Source organism: Lemur catta, chromosome X (genome assembly GCF_020740605.2).
Source record: "Lemur catta isolate mLemCat1 chromosome X, mLemCat1.pri, whole genome shotgun sequence".
In the NCBI taxonomy this organism is placed as follows: domain Eukaryota; kingdom Metazoa; phylum Chordata; class Mammalia; order Primates; family Lemuridae; genus Lemur; species Lemur catta.
This window is the reverse complement of record NC_059155.1, coordinates 67,085,755-67,106,769: the sequence shown is the minus strand read 5'-3', so window position 1 is coordinate 67,106,769 and position 21,015 is coordinate 67,085,755. Positions and strand designations below refer to the sequence as shown.

Genomic DNA, 21,015 nt, shown 5'->3' with positions numbered 1-21,015 from the left:
GACAGGGTGACATCCAATGTTACTTCTGCTCAGTGCAAACTAACATGTGGCAAACACGAGCTGACGTTTTCCCTGCCGGGCTCTGCCGTGTGTTTCCATTGATGCCACCTGAGTTAATCGGTGAGTATTACATGATGCAGTTACTTGGTGGAGATGGCTGTCCCTGTTCCATGAAGGAGACGGGCTTAGTCTTAGTCCAAGATTTCACTGTGAAGGTGAGTCCCAAACACTGCTGTGTCCCTCTCGTGCTGCTTGGTCTGCTCTGGGCAAAGCAGAGGTCAGGGCCCCCTCTGAGTTCAAGGCTTCTGTGGATAATTGGGAAATATCCAAGAGTATCTGTGGCCTTCGCAGATGACTCAGGCTCCTTGAAGGGTCCAAATCCCAAGTTCAGGTCTTGAATTGGCAACTTTAGACTAACTGTTGGTCAGACACAGTGGTTCACACCTATAATCCCAGTACTCTGGGAGGCCAAGGCAGGAGGATCACTTGAGGCCAGGAGTTTGAGACCACCTGAGAAATATAGAGAGAGACCCTGTCTCTACAAAATATATTTTTTAAATTAGCCAGGTGTGGAAGTGTGTACCTGTAGTCCCAGCTACTCGGGAGGCTGAGGCAGGGGGGTCTCTTGAGCCCAGGAGTTGGGGGCTGCATTGAGCTATGATTGCACCATTGCACTCTAGCCTATACGACAGAGCGGGACCCTGTCTCAGAAATTTTTTTTTTTTTTTTAGTTTTTCTTTATAAGACTAAATGTTAAATGAACAATTTTCACCTTTAGGAAAAAAAAACCTGTTGGAACCCTTCACTGCAGTGATTCTAAATATGTTTTCCTTTGTTCATTGAGGTGCCCACTTAATTTTATTTATTTTGGGAATCTAAGTTTCAACTCACTTGAACAGAGACCTCTTTTTTTTTTTTTTTTTTAATTGCCCCATCTTGATCCTGTTCCAGAGGGTATTTGAGAATGTTCTTGGTGTTGTGGCGGGAACCTGCAAGTCACCGTGTGGGCTGCATGGAAGGGGTGGGCAGGGTGGGGAACAGATTCAAGCCCTGATAAAAGACTCCGAATTTGGCTGGACGGTTTTTTCCAGTCTGAGTGCTTTGTCTCTGCAGTGTTGCATCCACAGCCAGGGAAGCAAGGCAAGAGGACAGGACGATGTTCCGCCTGGAGAACCATGCACGGGTAGGGTCGAGGCAGCGGGGAGGGGAGGGAGAGTGTTCCTCAAAGCACCAGCCTTCCCAGGAAGTGAGTGCTCTGCAGGATGGGGCTTCGATTAGGAATCAAGTTATCCTCGAGCAGAAGGTGCTTACTTGGAGCCACTCCACAGGAGCACAGCTGCTGTGTGTCCTGCCACAGGGACACGGCTGCAGAGGAGCAGGGTGCTGTCTTACTCTGAATGGGGGGATGAGGAGGCTACTGAGAGCTTTTCATGGCGCCACTGATGGACGGAATGGCTGCTAAGCTGGCCAGTAAGTTAAAGCCAGTGGAAGCGCTCTGAAGGGGGCAGTCTCACCCTTCCTCCCACCCCACCTCCGCCATGGGCGTCCTGCGCCCAGGCTCCTGGCTGTAGGGCCCGGTGCCCTCTCCCCTCTTTGAGAACTTTCCTCCTGCTGTGTCCCTTCCCTCCATCCTCACTGTCTCACTCCCTCCTCATCACTGTCTCCTCACTGCCCAGGTTGACTGGATATGCAACTTCTCTCACGTCCGTTATTCTGTCCCTGACGCCCAGCCCTGCCCCAGGGCCCAGCAAGTAGCCACAAGGAAGCGTCCACTTGCCCTCTCACTCTGCTCAGCCCCTGTCAAAGCCACTGGGCATGCGTGTCAGCTGGTGACGCTTGGTGCCCCGTCTAAGAGTCACCATCTTAACTGGGCAACCAGATCTTGGGGTACTTACAAACAAGCTCAGGTTAATGTAAGCCAAGAAGAATGATTGAGAAAGATGTCGGGCAGCTTTGAGAATCTTGAGAACCAGGTGTGGGGGCTACACAGAACAGCCGAGGTCAGGCGGCAAGACTGGACCAGTGGAAATGACACAGCAGCAGGTGCTGCCCATGCCCTGGTAGTGGACGCTGGACCAGCCCTGGACACACACCTGGCGCTGCCTCTCCAAGTGGACCTGCCTGCTGCCAAGGCCTCTCCAGAGGTGCTTCTCTGCAGCCCCTTTCTGCCTGGGGCACCAGCTTTTAACTCGGGAGACGTGCCTGATTGGCCCTGCCAAGTCACATGCCCTCCTCTAGCTGCAAGGGAGGCTGGAAACGCCAGCAGTTGGCCTCTTTGCTTCTAGAATGGGGGTTGGGGCTGTTCCTGGGCAGGTAGCAGGCAATCCTCAACTACAGCAAGGGCCTGTGATGTGGGGTGGGGGGTGCAGACAGAATGCCATCACCCAGACGCCCGTAGAAAACCTACACCTCCTCATGTCTCCTTGACACCTTTGACCAGGGTGGGTGTGGTCTAGCCTAGACCTGTAGGAAGGCGCAGCAGCAGTTATGCAGAGAGCCTGGGGCACCACCTCACGATGTGCTCAAAATCCATGTGCAGCTTTGTGATGCCAGAGGTACAAATGTAGAAGCTTCCTGGACAGCTTTTCTAGAATAAAACGGAGTCCCGGTGTTGATATGAAGGGAGATGTCACATGGCAGAGCTGTCTGCAGTGTCCTGAGAAAACAGCCTGTCTTGCTTCCCTATGTGCACACTGGGCGGCTTGCAATCCCAACGCCTCCTGCAATATTGTTTAAAAGGAAAATATACAGAGGAGACTTCCAGAAGTTAATGGAAAATAATGTATTATGAAAAAGATATGCATGGATTTTAAAGGTTCTTTTACACCAAAATAAACTCATACTACCTTATTATAACATGTCTGAGCAGGATCTAGTTTGAGGCGCTAAGGACAAGACATCAGTTTGAAAAGAGCCCCTATCAGAGCAACGTGAATTCTGATAAAATTGAAGCAAAAACAGACATCAAATTTATGGTGAAGCTTGGATGGAAGATTGGTGAAATCATTGGTGCTTCAAGAAAAGTTTGTGGGGACAGTGCCCCAAAGGATTCAGCAGTTTACAAATAGAGAATTTGTTTTAAGAAGACGCGATGATGTTGAAGTTGAAGCCGGCAGCAGCAGACCCTCCAAATCAACTGTCAAGGAAAACATTCATCTTGCTCATGCCCTAATCGAAGAGGACTGGTGATTAATAGCACAACCACCATGCACATCTCAAGTGTTCAGCTTAGCAATTCTGACTGAGAAATTCAAGGTGAGCAAACTCTGCTGGACGGATGCTGACACTACTGCGCCCAGATCGGCTGCAGACAAGACCAGAGCTTCCAGTGGAAACTCGAGACGAATGGGATCCGGATCCTGAGCATTTCTTCCAAGAACTGTAACAGGAGATGAAACCACGGCTTCGCCAGCACGACCCTGGAGACAGCACGATCGAAGCAGTGGCTGCCGAGAGGCGGGAGGGTCCGTCCCAGCCAGGGCAGACTGCACAGGAACAGAGGCCACGGCAGGAGTTCTGGGGATCTCAAAGCATTTTGCTTGCTGGCTTTCCAGAGGGTCAAAGAACGACAACATCTGCGTATCACGGGAGTGTCTGGAGAAAGTCAGCTGAAGCTTTGGCAGAAAAACACCTGGGAAAGCTTCAGCGGAGAGCCCTTCCCCACCACGGCGACGTTCCTGCTCATGCCTCTCGTCACACGGGCAGTTTTGTGCGAGTTTGGTGGGCAATCATCAGGCCTCCACCTTCGGTCCTGATGCGGCTCCTTCTGACTTCTTTCTCTTTCCTAATCCTAAAAAATCTGCAAAGGGCACCCATTTTTGTTCAGTTAATGATGTAAAGAAGGCTGCAGTGACGTGGCTAAGTTCCCAGGTCCCTCAGTTTGTAGTGATGGAACAAATGGCTGATGCCATCATTTACAAAAGTGTCTTGACCATGATGGAGCTTATGTTGAGAAGTTTACGTTTTTTTATTTTATCAATTCCATTTTTCCAGGAATGTTTTGAACCCTCGTACATCTTAACGGATGGGAAGATGGAGACACAGGCAACGATGTGAGCTTGGAGCGCGTCATTGCTCGACTAAGCAAAAGCTCGATTCCCGAGCAAAGCCCCGTTCCCTTCCCACCCGGGGTGCCAGGAGGCCAGGCCCAGCCGCTCCCCAGCCAGCCTGCTGCCTCTCCGCCTTGCTGCTGTTGGCATCGCTGATAACCTCAGTCAAGATCATCTGCTTTAGAAGCCGTACTTTTACTGTGGGCTTTCAGCGTGTGGATGTCTGCGTAAGCGCGCACTCACCACTGTGTTACGGGGGCCTACAGTGTTCAGTGCTGTCACCTGCTGTGCCGCCCGCAAGCAACAGGCGGTGCCACGTGGCGCAGGCGTGGTGGGCTATGCCATCTGGGCGTGCGGGAGGACACTGCGGGGTTCCCACAATGGCGAAACCACCTAATGACATATTCCTCGGAACATGTCCCTGTCGTCAGGCGACGCGCGAGTGTGTGTGAGTTTCACTAGAGGAGGTGTTTAGACAGAGCCGAGGCTGGCCGGGAGCTGAGTCACAATCACTTTATTTATGGACTTCCCCACTACTTGGATCCTGCACTCACGTTGCCGCCAGCCTCAGACGCGTTCCCAGCGGCAGCTGCGAGTGTAGGGAAGCTGCCGATGGCGCGTAAGGAACTCTCCTCCCACCCCCGAGCACGCGCGGGACGCATTCCCGCCACGAAGGGTCCTCAGGAAGCAGCTCCAGCGCGGTGACCAGAGCAAGACTGGGGGCGGGGGGAGGGACGCTACACTTGGGAGCACGGTGGGGTGGCGGGGACGGCAGAGCAGGGCTCTGAAGGAGAAGTGCGAGCCCGAGGGATAGGGTCTGGCCCCGGCCGCACCCCTTCACAGGCCTCCGTGGGTCCGGGCCGCAGAGGCCGCCTCGTTTGTGTCGCGGGGCCCGCTTGCTGTGTGGATCTCAATTGTGCTGGCGTCAGAACCTGAGGAGGAAAAGAGAGAAGGCGGTGATGGTGCCTGTGTGCTAGAAGGTCTGTCATCAGCTTCGGGAAACGCACTCGATACCGAGCTAGACCCTGAGTGTCTCATATGCCAACTTGGGTCAAGGTGCCAGCGTTCGCCTTTCTGTGGGGGAAGAAAAAAGCTGCATTCTGCTTTCATCTACATTTTATTAAGTCATTCCAAAGGATGACAAACCCTACAGGAGCCACGAAAGCAATGGATACATGACCGCTCCAGGCAACTGCAGCTGCTGCCCTAGCGAGGTTTTGGAGCCCCTGAGACACGTGCACAGGGACAGAGGGCAGAGTGTAGTCTTGTGACCGTGGGTGTAGCTTCCACAGGGGCGACAGCTCAGGCAGTGGGCCCTGTGGCTGCTCGGCTACCTACACTCATCGCCGGAGGTGCCCAAAGGGAGGGAGACCACCACCCTGAAATAGCCACCTCCAAGTCGTCTTGTCACGCAGGATGCCACAGGGCTTAAGCAAGCAGCGCCTCCCGCCAACACCTCACTGTCCCCACGGGAGACACACCCGTCTCTCAAGCCCCAGTTACATACACAATGGCACACGCCTGGGAAATGTTTGCCAAGTGGAGCTGCTTTGTTCTGGTCACGAACTGGGACCCTAGAGATGACGACAAAGTGCCAAATGCTATGCTTTTTGAATACCAGAATGTATATGTCCAAGTACACTCGATGTTATTCAGCAACCCCTTCAAGAGAAATCGCTGGAGACGTTTTTCGCAGGCCTGGGTTCCAAGAGAATTTGCTTCCAGGTGCAGTGTTTTCTTGTGGGTAATTAAGATCCTATAACTGGTCACGTTTTCTCTTTATTTCCCATTTAGGAAGTTCAAAGCCAAACAGGCTCAAAGCCCATTTTAAATAACTATGGGAGGCTGATTCTACTATTTTGATTTCATTGTCATTCTCCTTTGGTTCTGTTCATGTTCTTTATTAATCAACTTTCCCCTTTCCCCGTCCTCTTTCCAGAATATGAGGTGGCTTACAAAGAGCAGGTGCAATACTAAGAGGAAAAAAAGTGGGTGTCAGTCAGCAGTGTGAGAGTTCACGTCATTCCCACCAAAAGACTAACCCTGGAGGTTTAACCATCCCTGTGGAACAGATGTCAGAAATTATTCTTTCAATCCCAAATGTCCTGCAGTGTGTGCTGTATGCCAGGCTGTGGGCTGTGCATGGGGAATACAGAGACAGAAGACCCAAAGAAGCGTGGCCTTTTCAACCACATCTGTGGCCCATGACGACCCTTCACACAAACCTCCAAAGCCCTCACCAAGGCGCCCTGCTGACAATCGCAGCCTCTCCGCTCACTCACCCCCTCGGGCACACTGCCTTGTTCCCTCACGCTCCAGTCCTGGTCCTGCCACAGGGCCTTTGCACGTCTCTTTTTCTACCTGTAAAGCTCTTGTCCAGATTTTCTCACAGCTCCGCTACTGCATTCAGGTCTCAGTTCAAATGTTACCTCATCTTCCGGGAGACTGCAGGACACCCTCTCTAAAACCCCTCTCCCACCCCCTCCCTGGCTGCTTTTTCTTCACAGCACTTCTCACTACCCAGATGGAGTAGTATATAACTATTTGTGTTCTTCATTTTCTGTCTCTGCCACTAGGACAGAGTCTCAGTGGACAGGGAACTTGTCTATCCTAGTTGCCACCAGAGCATCTCTGACGCCTCACACAACAGCTGGCACATAGAAGGTGCTCATTAAACACATCAAGTGGATAAGTACAGTCAAGTCAGCGCCTGGGCATCAACTGGAGGCAGTGCTGGTAGCTCGGGGCACTAATGAGGACTGGTGAGCAGGAAGGGGGCAGGAAGGAGCACGTGTTCATGGAGTGGTACAGAGTTTGGGAGGACACTTGAACAAAAGAGAGAATGTCGGTGTTACATGGAAGAGAGGTGGTGATAGATCGTAGCAATAGGAGAGACGTGCTTGGAAAGGACTAGGGAATCCTCAGCCACAGAAAGGTGGCGATATTGATGTTACCAAGAAGGTGAGTGTGACACTGTGCTGCCCCTGACAAACACCCGCACACACACACACGCACAAGCACTTTGGGTACTGGGGAAGCAATGTTCACATCTCTGTCCCAGGGCTGGATTAAGATGGGTCTGGGAGAATCTTAGGTTTGAGCAAGTCAGACAAGTGTGATTAGCCGCTCGAAGAGGGTGTGAAGGAATTTAGAGGGTGGCGGAAAGACAGATGTTCTGGGCAGGGACCGCACAGCCAGACCCCAAGGAGAGTCTGGGTGGCCGGTGGATGGTGGAGGAGACCCTGCTGTCGGGTGCAGGGCGAGCCTACTCTTCCTGGGGGCCAGGCGCCGACTGGGGAAGCTTCCACAGGACCCCGCCAGGCTCTGAGCAGCATTCCTGCCAGAGGGGCTGGTGGTGAATCACAAAGACGCGATTCTAACAGGGTCACCCATGTTTATGTGGCCATCCAGGACTCATGGGAACTCGTGTGTGATTTATGTGGTTCTTTTCAACAAGACTCCGGGCTGGGCTGTCACACGGTGGCTCATGATCAAAGCCTAGACTGAGGACACTCCCCCATGACCTCACACTTTGGGACATGCTCTGGGTCCTGTGGCTTTGAAAAGTTTCTGGCCCCTTCATCCTTCCCCTGGGGCACCACGGAAGAGAATATTTACACTTAATGTTCCTGAAACAAATCCTGCTGGAAGGGAGCCCCATGAGCCCCACTCTGCCTTGCTGTGTTGGATGGGGTCCTGCAGCCGTGGGCTTCCCAGCGGGCCCGGGCTTTCTCCTCTGGTCCTAGGGGTCTCCATGAGGAGAGCATGTGCTGGCTGCGCACGGCTCTGAGAAGACAAGTCAGCGAGGCTGTTGGGGGATGAGGACCCACTCCCTACTGGGGCAAGGTCTGAACATCCATCTGGGTCCCTGCAGCGACCTCATGGTGCCCAAGGGCTGACCCCTTCCCAGCAGCCCCCTTTCATGAGCCTTGCAAGTCCAGGCAGGTTCTGGGGCTCACCATGCAGGGGGAAAAGTGAATTTGGGAGGAGGCAGGGGAGCTGTGGGGGAGAATGGACATGCAGAAGGGGTTGGGGAATTGTAGCACCATAAGGAACTGGGGGAGACACGAGGTAATGTGGGGAGGATGGAGTTGTGGGAGAAATAGGGAGTTGGAGGACAGAATAGGAAAGAGTGGGGATATAGGAATTCTGGGGGAATAAGGAATTGTGAGACAAAAGGAAAGTTGGCAAAAGGAAATTTGTAGGGGAGAGAGTCTGGCAAAGAAGGGAGAATTTTAAAAGAGAGATAGTGGAGAAAAAGGGAGATAATGAACACGTGTGGAAGAGAACAGAAAATTTGGAAAAAAGAAGAATAAAGGGAAAGGACACAATTATAAACAAAATGGTGGGAGTAGGGCCTTATGGGAGAGACAAGGGATTATGTGAGGACAGAATTATGGGGAAAATGGGAATTCAGGGGAAAATGGGGGAGTTATGGGAAAGACAAAGGATTATGGGAGAGAACAGAACTGTGAATGGAAATTCTGGAGAAAATGAGGAATTTGGGGGACAGAGAATTTGTAGAGAGACAAGGAAGTGTGAGCAATAAATGGAATCATGGGAGAAAACAAAATTGTAGATGAGAACTGAGATTTGTTATATAAAGCAGAGACCTGTGGAACAACAGGGAATTATGTGAAAAGGGAAAACTGTGAAACAAAAAATGGTGAGATACAGAGAATTATGGGAGGCACAAGGTATTGTGGGTAAGAGAGAATTGTGTGAGACAAAGGATTATGGGGGTGAATGTAGAATTATAGGGAAGAGATGGAATTGTGCAAAAAAGTGGAATTATGAGAATGTCAAAATTTGGGAGGGAAGGAGGTATTGTATGCAAGAGGATGAAGATTTGTGGGAGAAACAGAACTATATGGAAGACAAATTGTAGTACAGAACAGAATTATAGATGAAATCATTTTGTGAAAGAGAACGGAAAAGTGTGAGAGGGTTGGGAATTGTGAGAAAGGCAGAACGTGGGAGACACAAAGGATTATGGGGAAGATAGAGAATTCTGGGAAGAAGATGGAATTGTAAGCAGAGCAGGGATTGTGGGAGAGTGGCACAGGAAGGAATTATGGTGGAGAATGGAGAATTGTAGGGGACAAGATGTAGTTGAGAACATAATTATAGAAGAAAAACTAGTAAAAGAAGGGAGAGTGGTGACAGCAGTGAATTGTGAGAAAAAATTATGAAAAATGGCATTGAAAAACAAGGACCGTGAGGAGAAATGAATTGTAGGAAAGACAAGAATTATGGGAGTGAGAGACTTAAGGCATTATGAGAGAAACAAAGGATTGTGGGAAGACAGAATAGTGAGGGGTGCAAAGGATTGTGGGAGAAAATGGAGAGTTATGGGAAAGGCAGAGAATTGTGGGAGAAACACAGAGTTGTGGGATTCCTGAGGCATTATGGGAGAAGCAAAGACTTGGGAGAGCTAAGGTATTAGGGGAAAAACAAGGAATTGTAGGAGAGCTAAGGTATTAGGGGAGATGTAAGGTATTATGGGAGAAACAAGGAATTGTGGGAGAGCTAAGGTATTAGGGGAGACATAAGGCAGTATGGGAGAAACAAGGAATTGTGGGAGAGCTAAGGTATTATGGGGGAAACAAGGAATAGCGGTACAGAGAATTGTTTAAAAAACAAGAATTATAAGAGAAAAGAGACAATCACCCGCCCTTAGTAGCTACATCTTCCCTGCCAAGCTCCAGTCCAGTTCTGCTCTGGCCACATCCCCCCACCATGTCCAACCACTGACCTCCACTCCAGCCAAGCCCCACTCATGAGCTCCACCCTGGCCCCACCCCTCTGACTGGCCACACCCATTAGCGCAACCTTGGCCCCAACCCTCTGCCTGGCCTCACCCCTCCATCTGGCCACACCCATGAGCACCCTGGCCACACACCTCTGCCTGGCCACACCCCTGAGTTCCACCCTGGCCCCACCCCTCTGCCTGGCCACACCCATGAGCTCCACCCTGGCCCCACACCCACCTGGCCACGCCCCCGGCCCCTCCCTGGTGCAGTCCTAGGAAACCCAGAGGGCCGGGTCTCTGAGACCCGCACGTTTGGGGAGTGAGATTCCGCAGCAGATGCACAATCCTCGTCTCATTATAATGACTTACTTCAGGTGTCTCCAGACCCACTCCCGCCTGCTACGCTGAGCCACATGCAGACCCGCGTGCAGAGCCCTGCTGCAGTCCCAGAACAGTAAGTGTGCAGTCGGCTCTGCCGCACCCACGCCCCGGGCTGGGCCTACGGGCACTGCCTCTACTTACAAACCTTAATTGGCCTTTCCCTGGCCACCGGATAAAATCCAACTCCTTAGCAGGAGCTGTAAAGAACCCTTCATCAAACGTCTGGACCCAAAGGCCTCCAGGCAGCCCCTGACGCCTGCACAGCAGGCCGGGCTGCAGGCCCCCAGAAGGGCAGACAGGCTGCCCGGCTCCACAGCCCCTCCTCGTCCGGACTGCTCTCCCCTCCCCCGATGCCGTCCTACCGTGCAGACAAGGCCTGCACACGCCCTCCCCGGAATCCTCACCAGCGCTCCAAAACCCAACCTAGTCCTGCGTTTTCTGTGTTCCTTTAACACTTACAGATTTTTCAAAAATGAAAAATAGCATTGTCCTTACTTATTTCTGAGTTTCATACATGATACTTCTCAGGGACACTCACCAACCCTGGCTGAAATGGGGCTGACCATATAGCAGATGCTCAGTGAATGTTTAAGATGGAATTCAGCTAACTTGTGTGAAATGCCTAGTAAGTAAGTGGCAGCCGCCACATCAGACACTTAACAGGGCTCAGTGTGAGCCTCCTGGCCTTGTAACAAAAGACAAAGCAGAACAAGTTGAACTTTGTCTGGACAGTTTACGTAGGGAGAAGCCTAGCTTAGCCTGTGGCTGAGTTTTTTGGTACCCGCTTAGGTGCTAATGATCATGTTAAGTCACCAGGCAAACAGTTCCGCTGAGGGGTTTTCCTTGACTTTATGCACAGAAGTAGCATCATATACACATTTAACTTACCCAAATTCAGCTCTATTTAGTGAGGGCCGGGTGGAGGAGGGGCATAGGTGAGGATTTACATAGTCCCAGGGGTCATGCAGCCCAGCTCCCCACACAACGAGCCTGTGCCCACAGGCAGGGAGGGAGGCAGATTGGAAACATTTCTGCAAGTTGGTAAAGGTCTGGTAAGAAAATCTGAATGACACTCGAGGTTCTCCCACCGCTGACAGGGAAGGGAAGCACATTCCCAGGTGACAGGCAAGTGGCCCCAGAGACATAGTGACCAGGGAAGAGTTAGAAGGAATCCTAAAATTGTCCCCAGACAGTACAATGCTGATGACAGCTACAAGTTAGATGTGGAAATCTTCATAAATGTGCTGAAGTGTCCTAGGCAGCAAAACACTTAAATTATTAATATTTAATTTCTGAATAAAAGTCCTCTTAATTCTTACTAGATTAATTAATATCATAATATAAATTCCTACCTAGGCTTACAATACAAAATGGTGACAACTGCATATCATGGACAATTTTAATATATCCCAAGGGTGACTTGATGAAAACTTAAGACCCTAACTGCCACCTCAGGAGCACATCCACTTTATACCTTAAAAAAAATATTTTTTTGTTTTTACAGATGGAGTCTTGCTGTGTTGCCCAGGCTGGAGTGCAGTGGTACGATCACAGCTCACTGCAGCCTCCACTCCTGGGCTCAAGTGATCCTCCTGCCTCAGCCTCCCAAGTGGCTGGGACTACAGGCTCCAGCCAATGCTCGGCCACTTTATACATTAGCAGGAGATGTTTCCTGTCAATTTTGCAAAGTTACTTTGTGTTTCAAACAGTCCTTAAAAAGCCTGACCCAACAGAAGTTAGCTAATATGTCACTATGCATTCTAAGTTGACAGCTGCCATTTTTACAGAAATTCTTTCCACAACCAGAAATACTGATTGTATTTCTTGTTTTTCTCAAAAGCCTTTCCTTATGTGCTTTTTTTCCCCCTAAGATTTTCTCAAACTGGTATTTCCATTGATTATTCTATTATTAGAATAGAATAATCTTCATGATGTTTTTAAAAAATTTTCTCCAACAGACTGTGCAGTCCTTGAGGGCAAGTTTACAGTCTGCAGCACCTACGCCCCACGCAGCTCCCAGTACAGGGCCTGCTGGGGTTCGGGCAGTCATCAGTAGTAACTAAACAACAGTGATTCTATCCGTACAACAGAACAGTTTTCAGCCATAAAAAACAACATTCTGATCTCTGCTACAACACGGGTGAATCTTGAAAACACAAGGCTAAGTAAAAGAAGCAGACACAAAAGGACAAATATTATATGATGCCATTTATATGAAAAACCCGGAATAAGCACATCCATAGAGACAGAGAGTAGATCCCTGGCTGCCAGGGGCTGGGGGAGGGGAGGCGGGGAGGGACTGCTGTGGGTGAATTTTATGTCAATTTTTTTTAAAAAGCAAAGGAAGAAAGAAAAAGCAGCACGAGACTGGGGCTGTGCCACTCATTGGTCTTTCTCTGCAGTTGGAAGATTGGAACTCTCTAACCTCCCATAAGGAAGGGAAATGCCACCGTGCGACGGCCAATGTCACCAGTTAGCTGTGTCACTATCCAAACACAAAGACATGTAAGACATTTCCTTCTTTCATTTTCCAAAATAAAAATTGACTAAATAAATGGAGTCCAAATTTCAAGGGCAAACTCTTCCCCGTGCCTGATAACACTGCTGGGAGTTGCTCCATGCTGTGGGCCCTTGCCGCCGGCCACTGGGGGTAAAGAAAGACGGGAGCACCCTCACCACCCCCCACCCCACGCAGCCACCAGGAATGGCTGCCAGTTTGCTTCTCTACTAGATCTTTGTTTGCTTTCTCTAAAACCTCGGTGTGAAAACCTCCAACCTCGGAGCGTGAGACCTGCACCACAGCTTGCTGGAGGGATGAAAATGGGGAAAGGCTGACTGATGTGTGCAGGTGGTGACTGGGATGGGGTGCAGGGTGAGGATCGGGATGGCTTTTATTGTTATTTCTAGCATTTTATTTGACCATCAAAGATCGGCTCAGCCACTTTAAAACTCCAGCTCTCAATTACAACCAGACAGGACTGTCTCATGCAATCAGTCCCTCCATTCATCGCCATATGTTTTGGCCTTTGAAGTAAACCAAGCTTGTCACCTGAAAATGAACCTTCCTTCCATGCACTTGAATAGCAGAAATAGAAAAGAAAATGAAATTCTTTAAGCCATTTCCGGACATCTTTCTGCGTATTTTTCCTACTCCAGATTTCAACATTATTTTGGTACAAACCAAAGTGGTCTGGACTGGGCAATGTTTGTCTTTGGTTTGTGTGTGTGCACATTTAGCTCAGACAACAGTTTGGGGAAATCACATTTTTAGATCCAAGCTTTTAGAAAGCTGGATTATCCTGAAGCAGCAGTTCTGGACCGGGGGCCGAGGTGGCTCTCTGGGGGACATTTGCCAATGTGTGGAAGCAGGATTTTACAGTTGAGGGAGGCTAGTCCTGGCATCTAGTAGGTGGAGGCCAGGATGCTGCTAAACATCCTGCAGCGCAAAGGACAGCCTTCGGGACAAAGCACAATCCAGCCCTCGATGCTAACAGTGCCAAGGCTGGGAACCTGCTCCGAGGGAAGAGAGGGTAGGTGGATGAGAGATCTAACAGAGAACCTGGCTGTACTTCTGCCCAGTCCCAACGGCCCAGCTGAGGACAGGCAAGGCAGCGTTTATGTCCCTGGATGTTTTTAAACATTCTGACTCTCAGTTTCCCTCTCCCTCCTTTCTAGACATCCAGTGGGCCACCATGATATTATAGCTACCAGAGACCTCCTCTTAAGGACCAATTTGCTTGTTCATTACAAACTGTCAGCTAAGTTAAAACTCCATGCATGTCAGAGTGGTGATTTTCAAACTTTTTTTCCTAACCCAAAGATTTTTTTTTTTTTTTTGCTAAAATAAAACCTTATAAGGAACTCTAACACAGAGGAGTATATTAGCAAGAATTTATTTCATAAGTTGCAATTTGAATTTTATAAAAAATAAATGTTGTAATCAATCAGAACTATAAGGACGCTTTAGTCAACACAAAACTCTGAAACCAAAAACTGAGGTGAAAGTTATAGTCTTTTACCGATCTGAGCATCTCATTTTTTCTCTGTTTTGATTTCATTGCACCATATCAAGAAAATCGAGACTGGGCATGGTGGCTCACGCCTATAATCCTAGCACTTTGGGAGGCCAAGGCAGGAGGATCGCTTGAGCTCAGGAGTTCAACACCAGCCTGAGCAAGAGCGAGACCCCGTCTCTACTAAAAATAGAAAAATTAGCCAGGTGTGGTGGCACCTGCCTGTAGTTCCAGCTACTTGGGAGGCTGAGGCAGAAAGATCACTTGAACTCAGGAGTTTGAGGTTACAATGAGCTACGAAGACGCCACTGCACTCTAGCCCGGGTGACAGAGTGAGAATTTGTCTTCAAAAAAAAAAGTCTAGTTTTAAATGGCTGAGGAGCTGAAAATGGAACAGCTTTTAAGTGGTTCACCTTGCCATCTCGGGACTTAAGTCTTCACTTAAGTGAAGAACATATTCTGAGCTTCACACACAGGCAAGCGACCCTGGCAGGCCAAGTCAGTGGGTTTGTGGGTCAATGCTCGGTGGCCAATACATTTTAAGTATATACGATTTTTATCACAGATTTTCACGTGAACTTTGGGATGGAATTTGAATCATTTACTGGATGGCTGAAACACCACGTTACTGGTCCACAGAGCACAACTTGAAGACCCTGGTGCTAGCGTCTCCACATGAAAAACATAGATCCAAAGCATCAGCACTGGCCAATGGGCTTTTCATCTTACATGCTCCATGAGAGCAGGACAGATTAGACTGCACCTATAATCTAAAGACCACGTCATAACATTCATTGCCTCGCAGCCAATGTGTTGAAGGGTTTAAAATGACAATTTATCACATATTCAAAGTGCCATCCACAAAAGCCATGCATGTAACAAATACATTTGTACCCCCTTAATATTTAGGAAAAAAAACCAAGATGCCATCTAACCCAACAGGGAGCCAGTAAGAATTAAGGCTACAGTGTAAGCACCGTAAATGAATAAATGAAAGGCACCACTGAAATACTAAAGGAGAGGTAGATGGTAAAATGCAAGAGTGGAGTCATTGTCAGCAACTGGAACTGTCCGTTCGCACCCTGAAGTTCAGTGTTCACACCAGGACACCCCCTCCACATTGGGTCACCTGTTGTTTGAGAAAGGATTTACAAGGGCAGCTCTGGGGCCCTGGCAGATGGGTGTTACCTTCAGACAGCATGCTCAGGGCTTCGTCAGAAGTCTGCCCACCGAGTCTCGACACCTTCCTGGAATCGGGGGTTTCGTGGGGCTCGTGGGAGCCCCTCGGAGCTGGGTGAGCCCCCTCGGCAGCCGAGGTAGTCAGCGATTCCCACTGGATCTCCTTCCTGGGAGACTGCAACTCCAGGCTGCATCCTGTCCAGCCATAGAAGGCCAGAGACAGGAGAAATCCCTGGGCTGGATTCAGTATCCCCTGCGGGGACAAGGAGACACGGCGGTGAGTACGGTACAGCAGGAATCAGAGCACTCAGGTGTCAGAGCGATAAAGTCTGCTGTGACGCAGGCACTCAACAGTCACGTCCCCACCGCGGCCAGAGTGCCTCTGTGCCCTGCACCTTTCCACCTTGCACTGCCAAGGCAAAATTTGACTAAATAACCATTCTTGAGACTGAAACGAGTCTGGGAAACACTTCTGCACTTGTGTGTGGTAAGTATACATACGGTTAGCCAAAGGAACCAGGCCAGGCTCCAGACCAAAGTGCAGGGACCCAGGGCTAGGGCTGCTCTTGTTGTAAAGCCTTTGTGAATGAGATTTTCCCCAATTGGAAGCACCCTAAATATCTATTCTGTGTAGCAGAGAGAGCACCTCTCCACCCAGAACTCGTGCATGCATTTCTTACTATGCATGTAATATAATGAAAACACTGGAGGGGGGGGTCTACCCGTGGTGCTTCCACTGCGCCATCATTTCATGTATTTCCATCCAATAGTTTTTCTTACGTGTGCTTTTATATAGTTGTAATTGGTATAATTGTATATTCCGACATTTTCCACTTAATACTAGAGATTTCATGATCATCATTTTTAACCTCTGGGAACATTCCATCAAGATGAAGGACCACAGTGACTTAGCCATCCCTTTTTATTTCTTTTTTGGAAACATGGGTTTCCTATAATGCTTTATAATTATGGATAATGCTACCAGGAATATCTTCATCTCTGCATGGTCTGAAATATCCTTTCAAGATAAATGCTGTGACATTGTGAGACTGACTGAAAGGTTTGACACTGCGCCAAACTGATTTACCGGAGTTGTACCTTAGAATAACAATCCCAACAATGAATGAAACTAGCTAGCCAGCACACCAACGCCAGATGCAGGCAGACCGGGAACCATTCAGCTCATTCTGTATTTAAATAACAATACATTGTACTTCTGAGTGGTTCTCTTTCTTTTTTTTTTATAAGCAAAAATCTGAAATCTAGGTTGACCTACCATAATAAACCATGTGGTCTTGGCTGCATTTCTAACACGTTTCAAAGAGCTTCCATTGATATCCGTTTGCATTTCAAGATAGAATAAAAGGCTTTCGTTGATGATATTTGACAACCAACTGTTGGAAAGAAAATGGCCACAGGTAAAGAGAACGTTGAATAAAATTCATTTTTTAATGCTGGGGTCAGGGAACAATCTCTACCATAGCCTGAAAGTGCTAACTCTTAGGTGAAGAGATAACCACTTCAGCAGTCAAAAACTACAAGGAAACAGCACACCAAGAATGTAAGTCAAAAAACATAACTCCTCTCAGTCCAAAGCAGAGGTCAGCAAATCCTTCCAACGGTAACACTCAACACCACATCAGGGTGGAGTTTTCTGGCACTATATCACGTAACCCAGAATTCATTCTTTGTTTGAGAAGTACCTAAAGGTTTGACAGAAACCAAAGCAAACCTTATCTTGACATTTTTATGTTGGAATTTTTCAATGTTATTCTAGGTGGGTCGGTGAAATTGGAAATGGTGAGCTGAGTATATTTTTATCTAGAGATAATTGACATCTCTCCAAACCTCCACATATCAGGTGAATTATTAACACCACAGGGCTTGCCCTGTCCTGCAAAGTATAGATTCACCACAGTGCAGCGTGTTCGGATTCCAATCTTTTTTGTATTGGTTACCGGTCGACTTTCAAAGCATCCACCTGAAGCATTTGGGCAGGATACCAGCGGTTGGGAAAACTGAGGAGAGAAAAGTTGCTCAGCCTGTCCTCTGGGCCTCTTAACTGAGCCATGCGTCATCACAGATGTGATTCTGGCGTCAAGACTGGGGCCAAGGGGTAGATTTAAAAAGCAGGACCAAGCACTTTATTTTGCTTAACCCCAGCAGTGAGACGAGATACCAGATGCACACGGTTGGGACATTTCAAAACTAACCCCAGGAGCAGGTGTTCTAAGGGCTTTGCATAGAATTTGAGTAGATTTGAATATTTTTCCAGAAATTCCTGAATGTTGGACTTGCTCCCTTGTCCTCCGTGCACTGCCTCCAAGGGCACCTGGCACAGTCGCATAGATTTCCTCCGCAAAGACTCTTCCCCTTGGAACTCGCCGTTACACTCCCAAAGACAAAAGGCGAGTTGTGTGCGCGCCCTCCCCACTAGCAATAAAGAAGCAGGAGAAAGGTTACCAGATCATCAAAACCAGCATGATTTTGAAAAATCGGATCTTGATCACGGCTCCCATCCTTCTCTCGTTCTCGGTGTAAATGCCTTGTCTTCCTTTCAGCAGAGAGGCCACTGCAAGGAACAGAGAGGACCATTTCCTGCTCGCGCGCGGTTCCGGCTACTGCGCGGCACAGAGGGCCGGCAACGCAGAGCACAGCACACGGCAGCCCTGAGCACAGGGGGCCTGGGGCAGAGCAAGTCACTGACGCTCCCCACAGCGCCCAGTGGAGTCCTCACACACTCTAAGGAATATTTACTTTTAAAATTTTTACTTTGACATAATCTTAGATTTACATAAAAGTTGCAAAGATAGCACAAGAGCTCCTGGATACCTGTCCCCTTACCCAGCTTCCTACAACGTGAACACCATCCACAACCACGGGAGCTTTGTCACAACTAAGAAATTAACAGAGGTACATTACTTCGATTTTATTTGGATTTTCCTAGTTCAGGAACTATATCTGTCAAGGTCTCACTCTGTTGCCAGAGCTGGAGTGCAGTGGTGCAATCACAGCTCACTACAACCTCAAACTCCTGGGCTTGAGCGATCCTACAACCTCGGCCTCCTGAATACCTATGACTACAGGCACGCACACCATGCCTGGCTGATTTTTCTATTTTTTGTAGAGAGAGGATCTCACTATGTTCCCCTGCTGGTCTCCAACTCCTAGCCTCAAGCAATCCTCCTGCCTCAGCCTCCCAAAGTGCCACTGTGCACAGATGGCCAGGAGCTATATTTTCAAGGGTTTGTCTTCTCTATTATAAAAATAATTCACAGGCAAGGTGCAGTGGCTCATGCCTGTAATCCTAGCACTCTGAGAGGGTGAGGGGGGAAGATCACTTGAGCTCAGGAGTTTGAGAACAGCCTAAGCAAGAGCGAGACCCCATCTCTGCAAAAAATAGAAAAAAATTAGCCAGGTGTGGTGGCATGTGCCTGTAGTCCCAGCTACTCGGGAGGCTGAAGCAGAAGGATCACTTGAGTCCATGCATCTGAGGTTGCAGTGAGCTGTGATGACACCTCTGCACTCTAGCCTGGGTGACAGAGCGAGACCCTGTCTCAAAAAAAAAAAAAAATTCACACTTGTTAAAATATTTAAAAAATTTAAATTTCTCCTTATAGACAGTTAGAAAATATAAAAAAGTTTAGAGAAGTATTAACAATGCCTGGTCCCTCCATCCAGAGACAACCACTGTTAACATCTTTGTGTATTTCTTTTCAGTCTTCTTCTTTTTTTTTGAGACAGAGTCTCACTCTATCACCTGGGCTAGAGTGCTGTGGTGTCATCATAGCTCACTGCAACCTGAAACTCATGGGCTCAACCTCCCGAGTAGTTGGGACTACAGGCATGTGCCACCACGCCCGGCTAATTTTTCTATATTTAGTAGAGATGGGCTCTTGCTCTTGCTCAGGCTGGTCTCAAACTCCTGACCTCAAGCGATCCTCCCACCTCGGCCTCCCAGAGTGCTAGGGTTACAGGTGTGAGCCACCGCGCCCAGCCTTAGTCTTCTTTCTATATGTCATTTTCATTTGTTTGATGTACTCGAATCATTTTTATGCAATTTTGTAAAAACCTGCTATATTTATTAATAATATACTATATTTAAATGTTGATAAGAAAAGACTAGCTCAAAGAGCTGCAATCATTTCCTATTACTAGTGATACAGTAGTTTGAACCATGTTTTTAAAAAATTCTACAATCAACAGCTGATCCTCCAAGCACCTTCTGGTTGAGGCAAACTTCCTCATTCCCGCTCTGCCCTGGGAGACCCTCAGCAGCCAAAGTAGGCTGCAGGCTCACTCCAGGCCACGCTGCTTTAGGAGGTGGTGAGGCTGCACCGCAGGACCCCAACCCCAGCCCAGAGGTCTCTCCCTAGCATTCCGCAGCTTGGGACATCCGTCTTACCCAGTTCTAAGCTCCGCCTTTGACTCACTTCCTGTAAAAGGTGCAGGCCGAGTGTGCCCCGGGACTGGAGCCTCCTCACTGCATACCCTGTCCATCCCCCACCCCCGCCTCTCCTTCTGCTCCTCCGGCAGGCACCTCCGCAGTCATCCAAGGACGCTCCCGGGGCAGACCCAGGATGAGCCCAGCACAGAATGGAAATGTCCACTCTTCCTGGCCTTGAGCAATGTTGGCAAAGCCTTGCTCGTGTCCATTTATTAAACCTGCCACTCTCCCCAGCTGTATTCTGTGTTTCTGGAGGATGACGAATGGGGTCAACTGTCCTGGCTAATTCCAGAAGGACAACATTTGTCATTATCTGAGCCCGAGGCATGGGGCCGTACCCAGCAGCCGTGCACCCGGAGGATGGCCCTGTCATTTACCTGCAGCTACCGTCTTTTGGAACAGGATGGGGTTGGCCAGGAGCACCAGCAGCAGCGGCAAGTACGTGGTGACGTAGTGGGGGATGGCGTGGTCCAGGCCCCTCTCGCACCTGAGGGAGGAAACCACGTCATTCTTCTCAGAGACAAGGCTGTGGCTGAAATACATCTGCTCATCTGGAAGCCCAGATAAGAGGGAAATGCATCAGTCTGCCTCTGACTCTGCCCAGAGGAAATCTGACTCATTTCTCATGTCTGGAACAGGCCATAAATTGCAGGAGGGTCAGGCAGGTCGGTCACGTTTCTGCCTCATACACGGGAGGCCCTCGAAGGTGTCCCACCCGGGCAGCCTCTGAAGGTCACTGCTGGGAAAAGATAAGAGAGGAAAAGACACTCTGGGCTGGTGGATTCCAGAGTTCAAGCAGAGACGAAGGCCCTCGTTAACTAGTTAGGGCTGGAGTACTTCCTGCTTGGCTTGGCAGTAACATGAATGAGATCTAGTCCCTCTCCTTCAGCAACTCAAAATATGCCAGCTGCACCTCTAAAGTGCGTTGTCCTTATGGTTATGGGAACAATCGTCTCAGAGGTTCGCGTCAGGGCAAGGGATGAGGATTTCTACGGAAGGGTCCGGGACTCACCGGCTACCACAGGACATGGTGGGAGCCCTACACACGTGTGTCGCCATGGTAGGAGCTACTGGCTAAGAAATGCACAATGTGGGAGAGCAGACAGGTGGTACAGAGGACGGGACAACTGCAGACCATGGGGAGAGAGGACAGCTCAGAAAGAGGGAGGCAGCAAAGCGCACGACCAAGCAGCC

The 21,015-nt window shown here is 49.1% G+C and overlaps 1 protein-coding gene and 1 long non-coding RNA gene across 2 annotated transcripts in view; one reads left to right on the top strand and one right to left on the bottom strand.

The window, feature by feature from the left end:
- Window positions 1-4,557: 4,557 nt before the first annotated feature.
- GPR143 (G protein-coupled receptor 143) overlaps window positions 4,558-21,015 on the bottom strand; it is a 30,790-nt gene continuing 14,332 nt past the window's right edge. Inside the window, exons 5-9 of the mRNA XM_045538433.1 lie at window positions 20,199-20,308; window positions 17,838-17,946; window positions 16,651-16,768; window positions 15,384-15,627; window positions 4,558-4,981 (exon numbers count right to left, since the gene is read on the bottom strand). Coding sequence (XP_045394389.1) covers window positions 4,887-4,981; window positions 15,384-15,627; window positions 16,651-16,768; window positions 17,838-17,946; window positions 20,199-20,308 — 676 coding nt within the window. The 3' untranslated portion in view covers window positions 4,558-4,886. The remainder of the gene's footprint in view (window positions 4,982-15,383; window positions 15,628-16,650; window positions 16,769-17,837; window positions 17,947-20,198; window positions 20,309-21,015) is intronic.
- On the top strand, window positions 10,024-12,603 carry LOC123628604. Its single transcript, XR_006731702.1, has 3 exons — window positions 10,024-10,255; window positions 11,687-11,724; window positions 12,585-12,603. It is a non-coding gene; the product is annotated as an uncharacterized LOC123628604 (long non-coding RNA).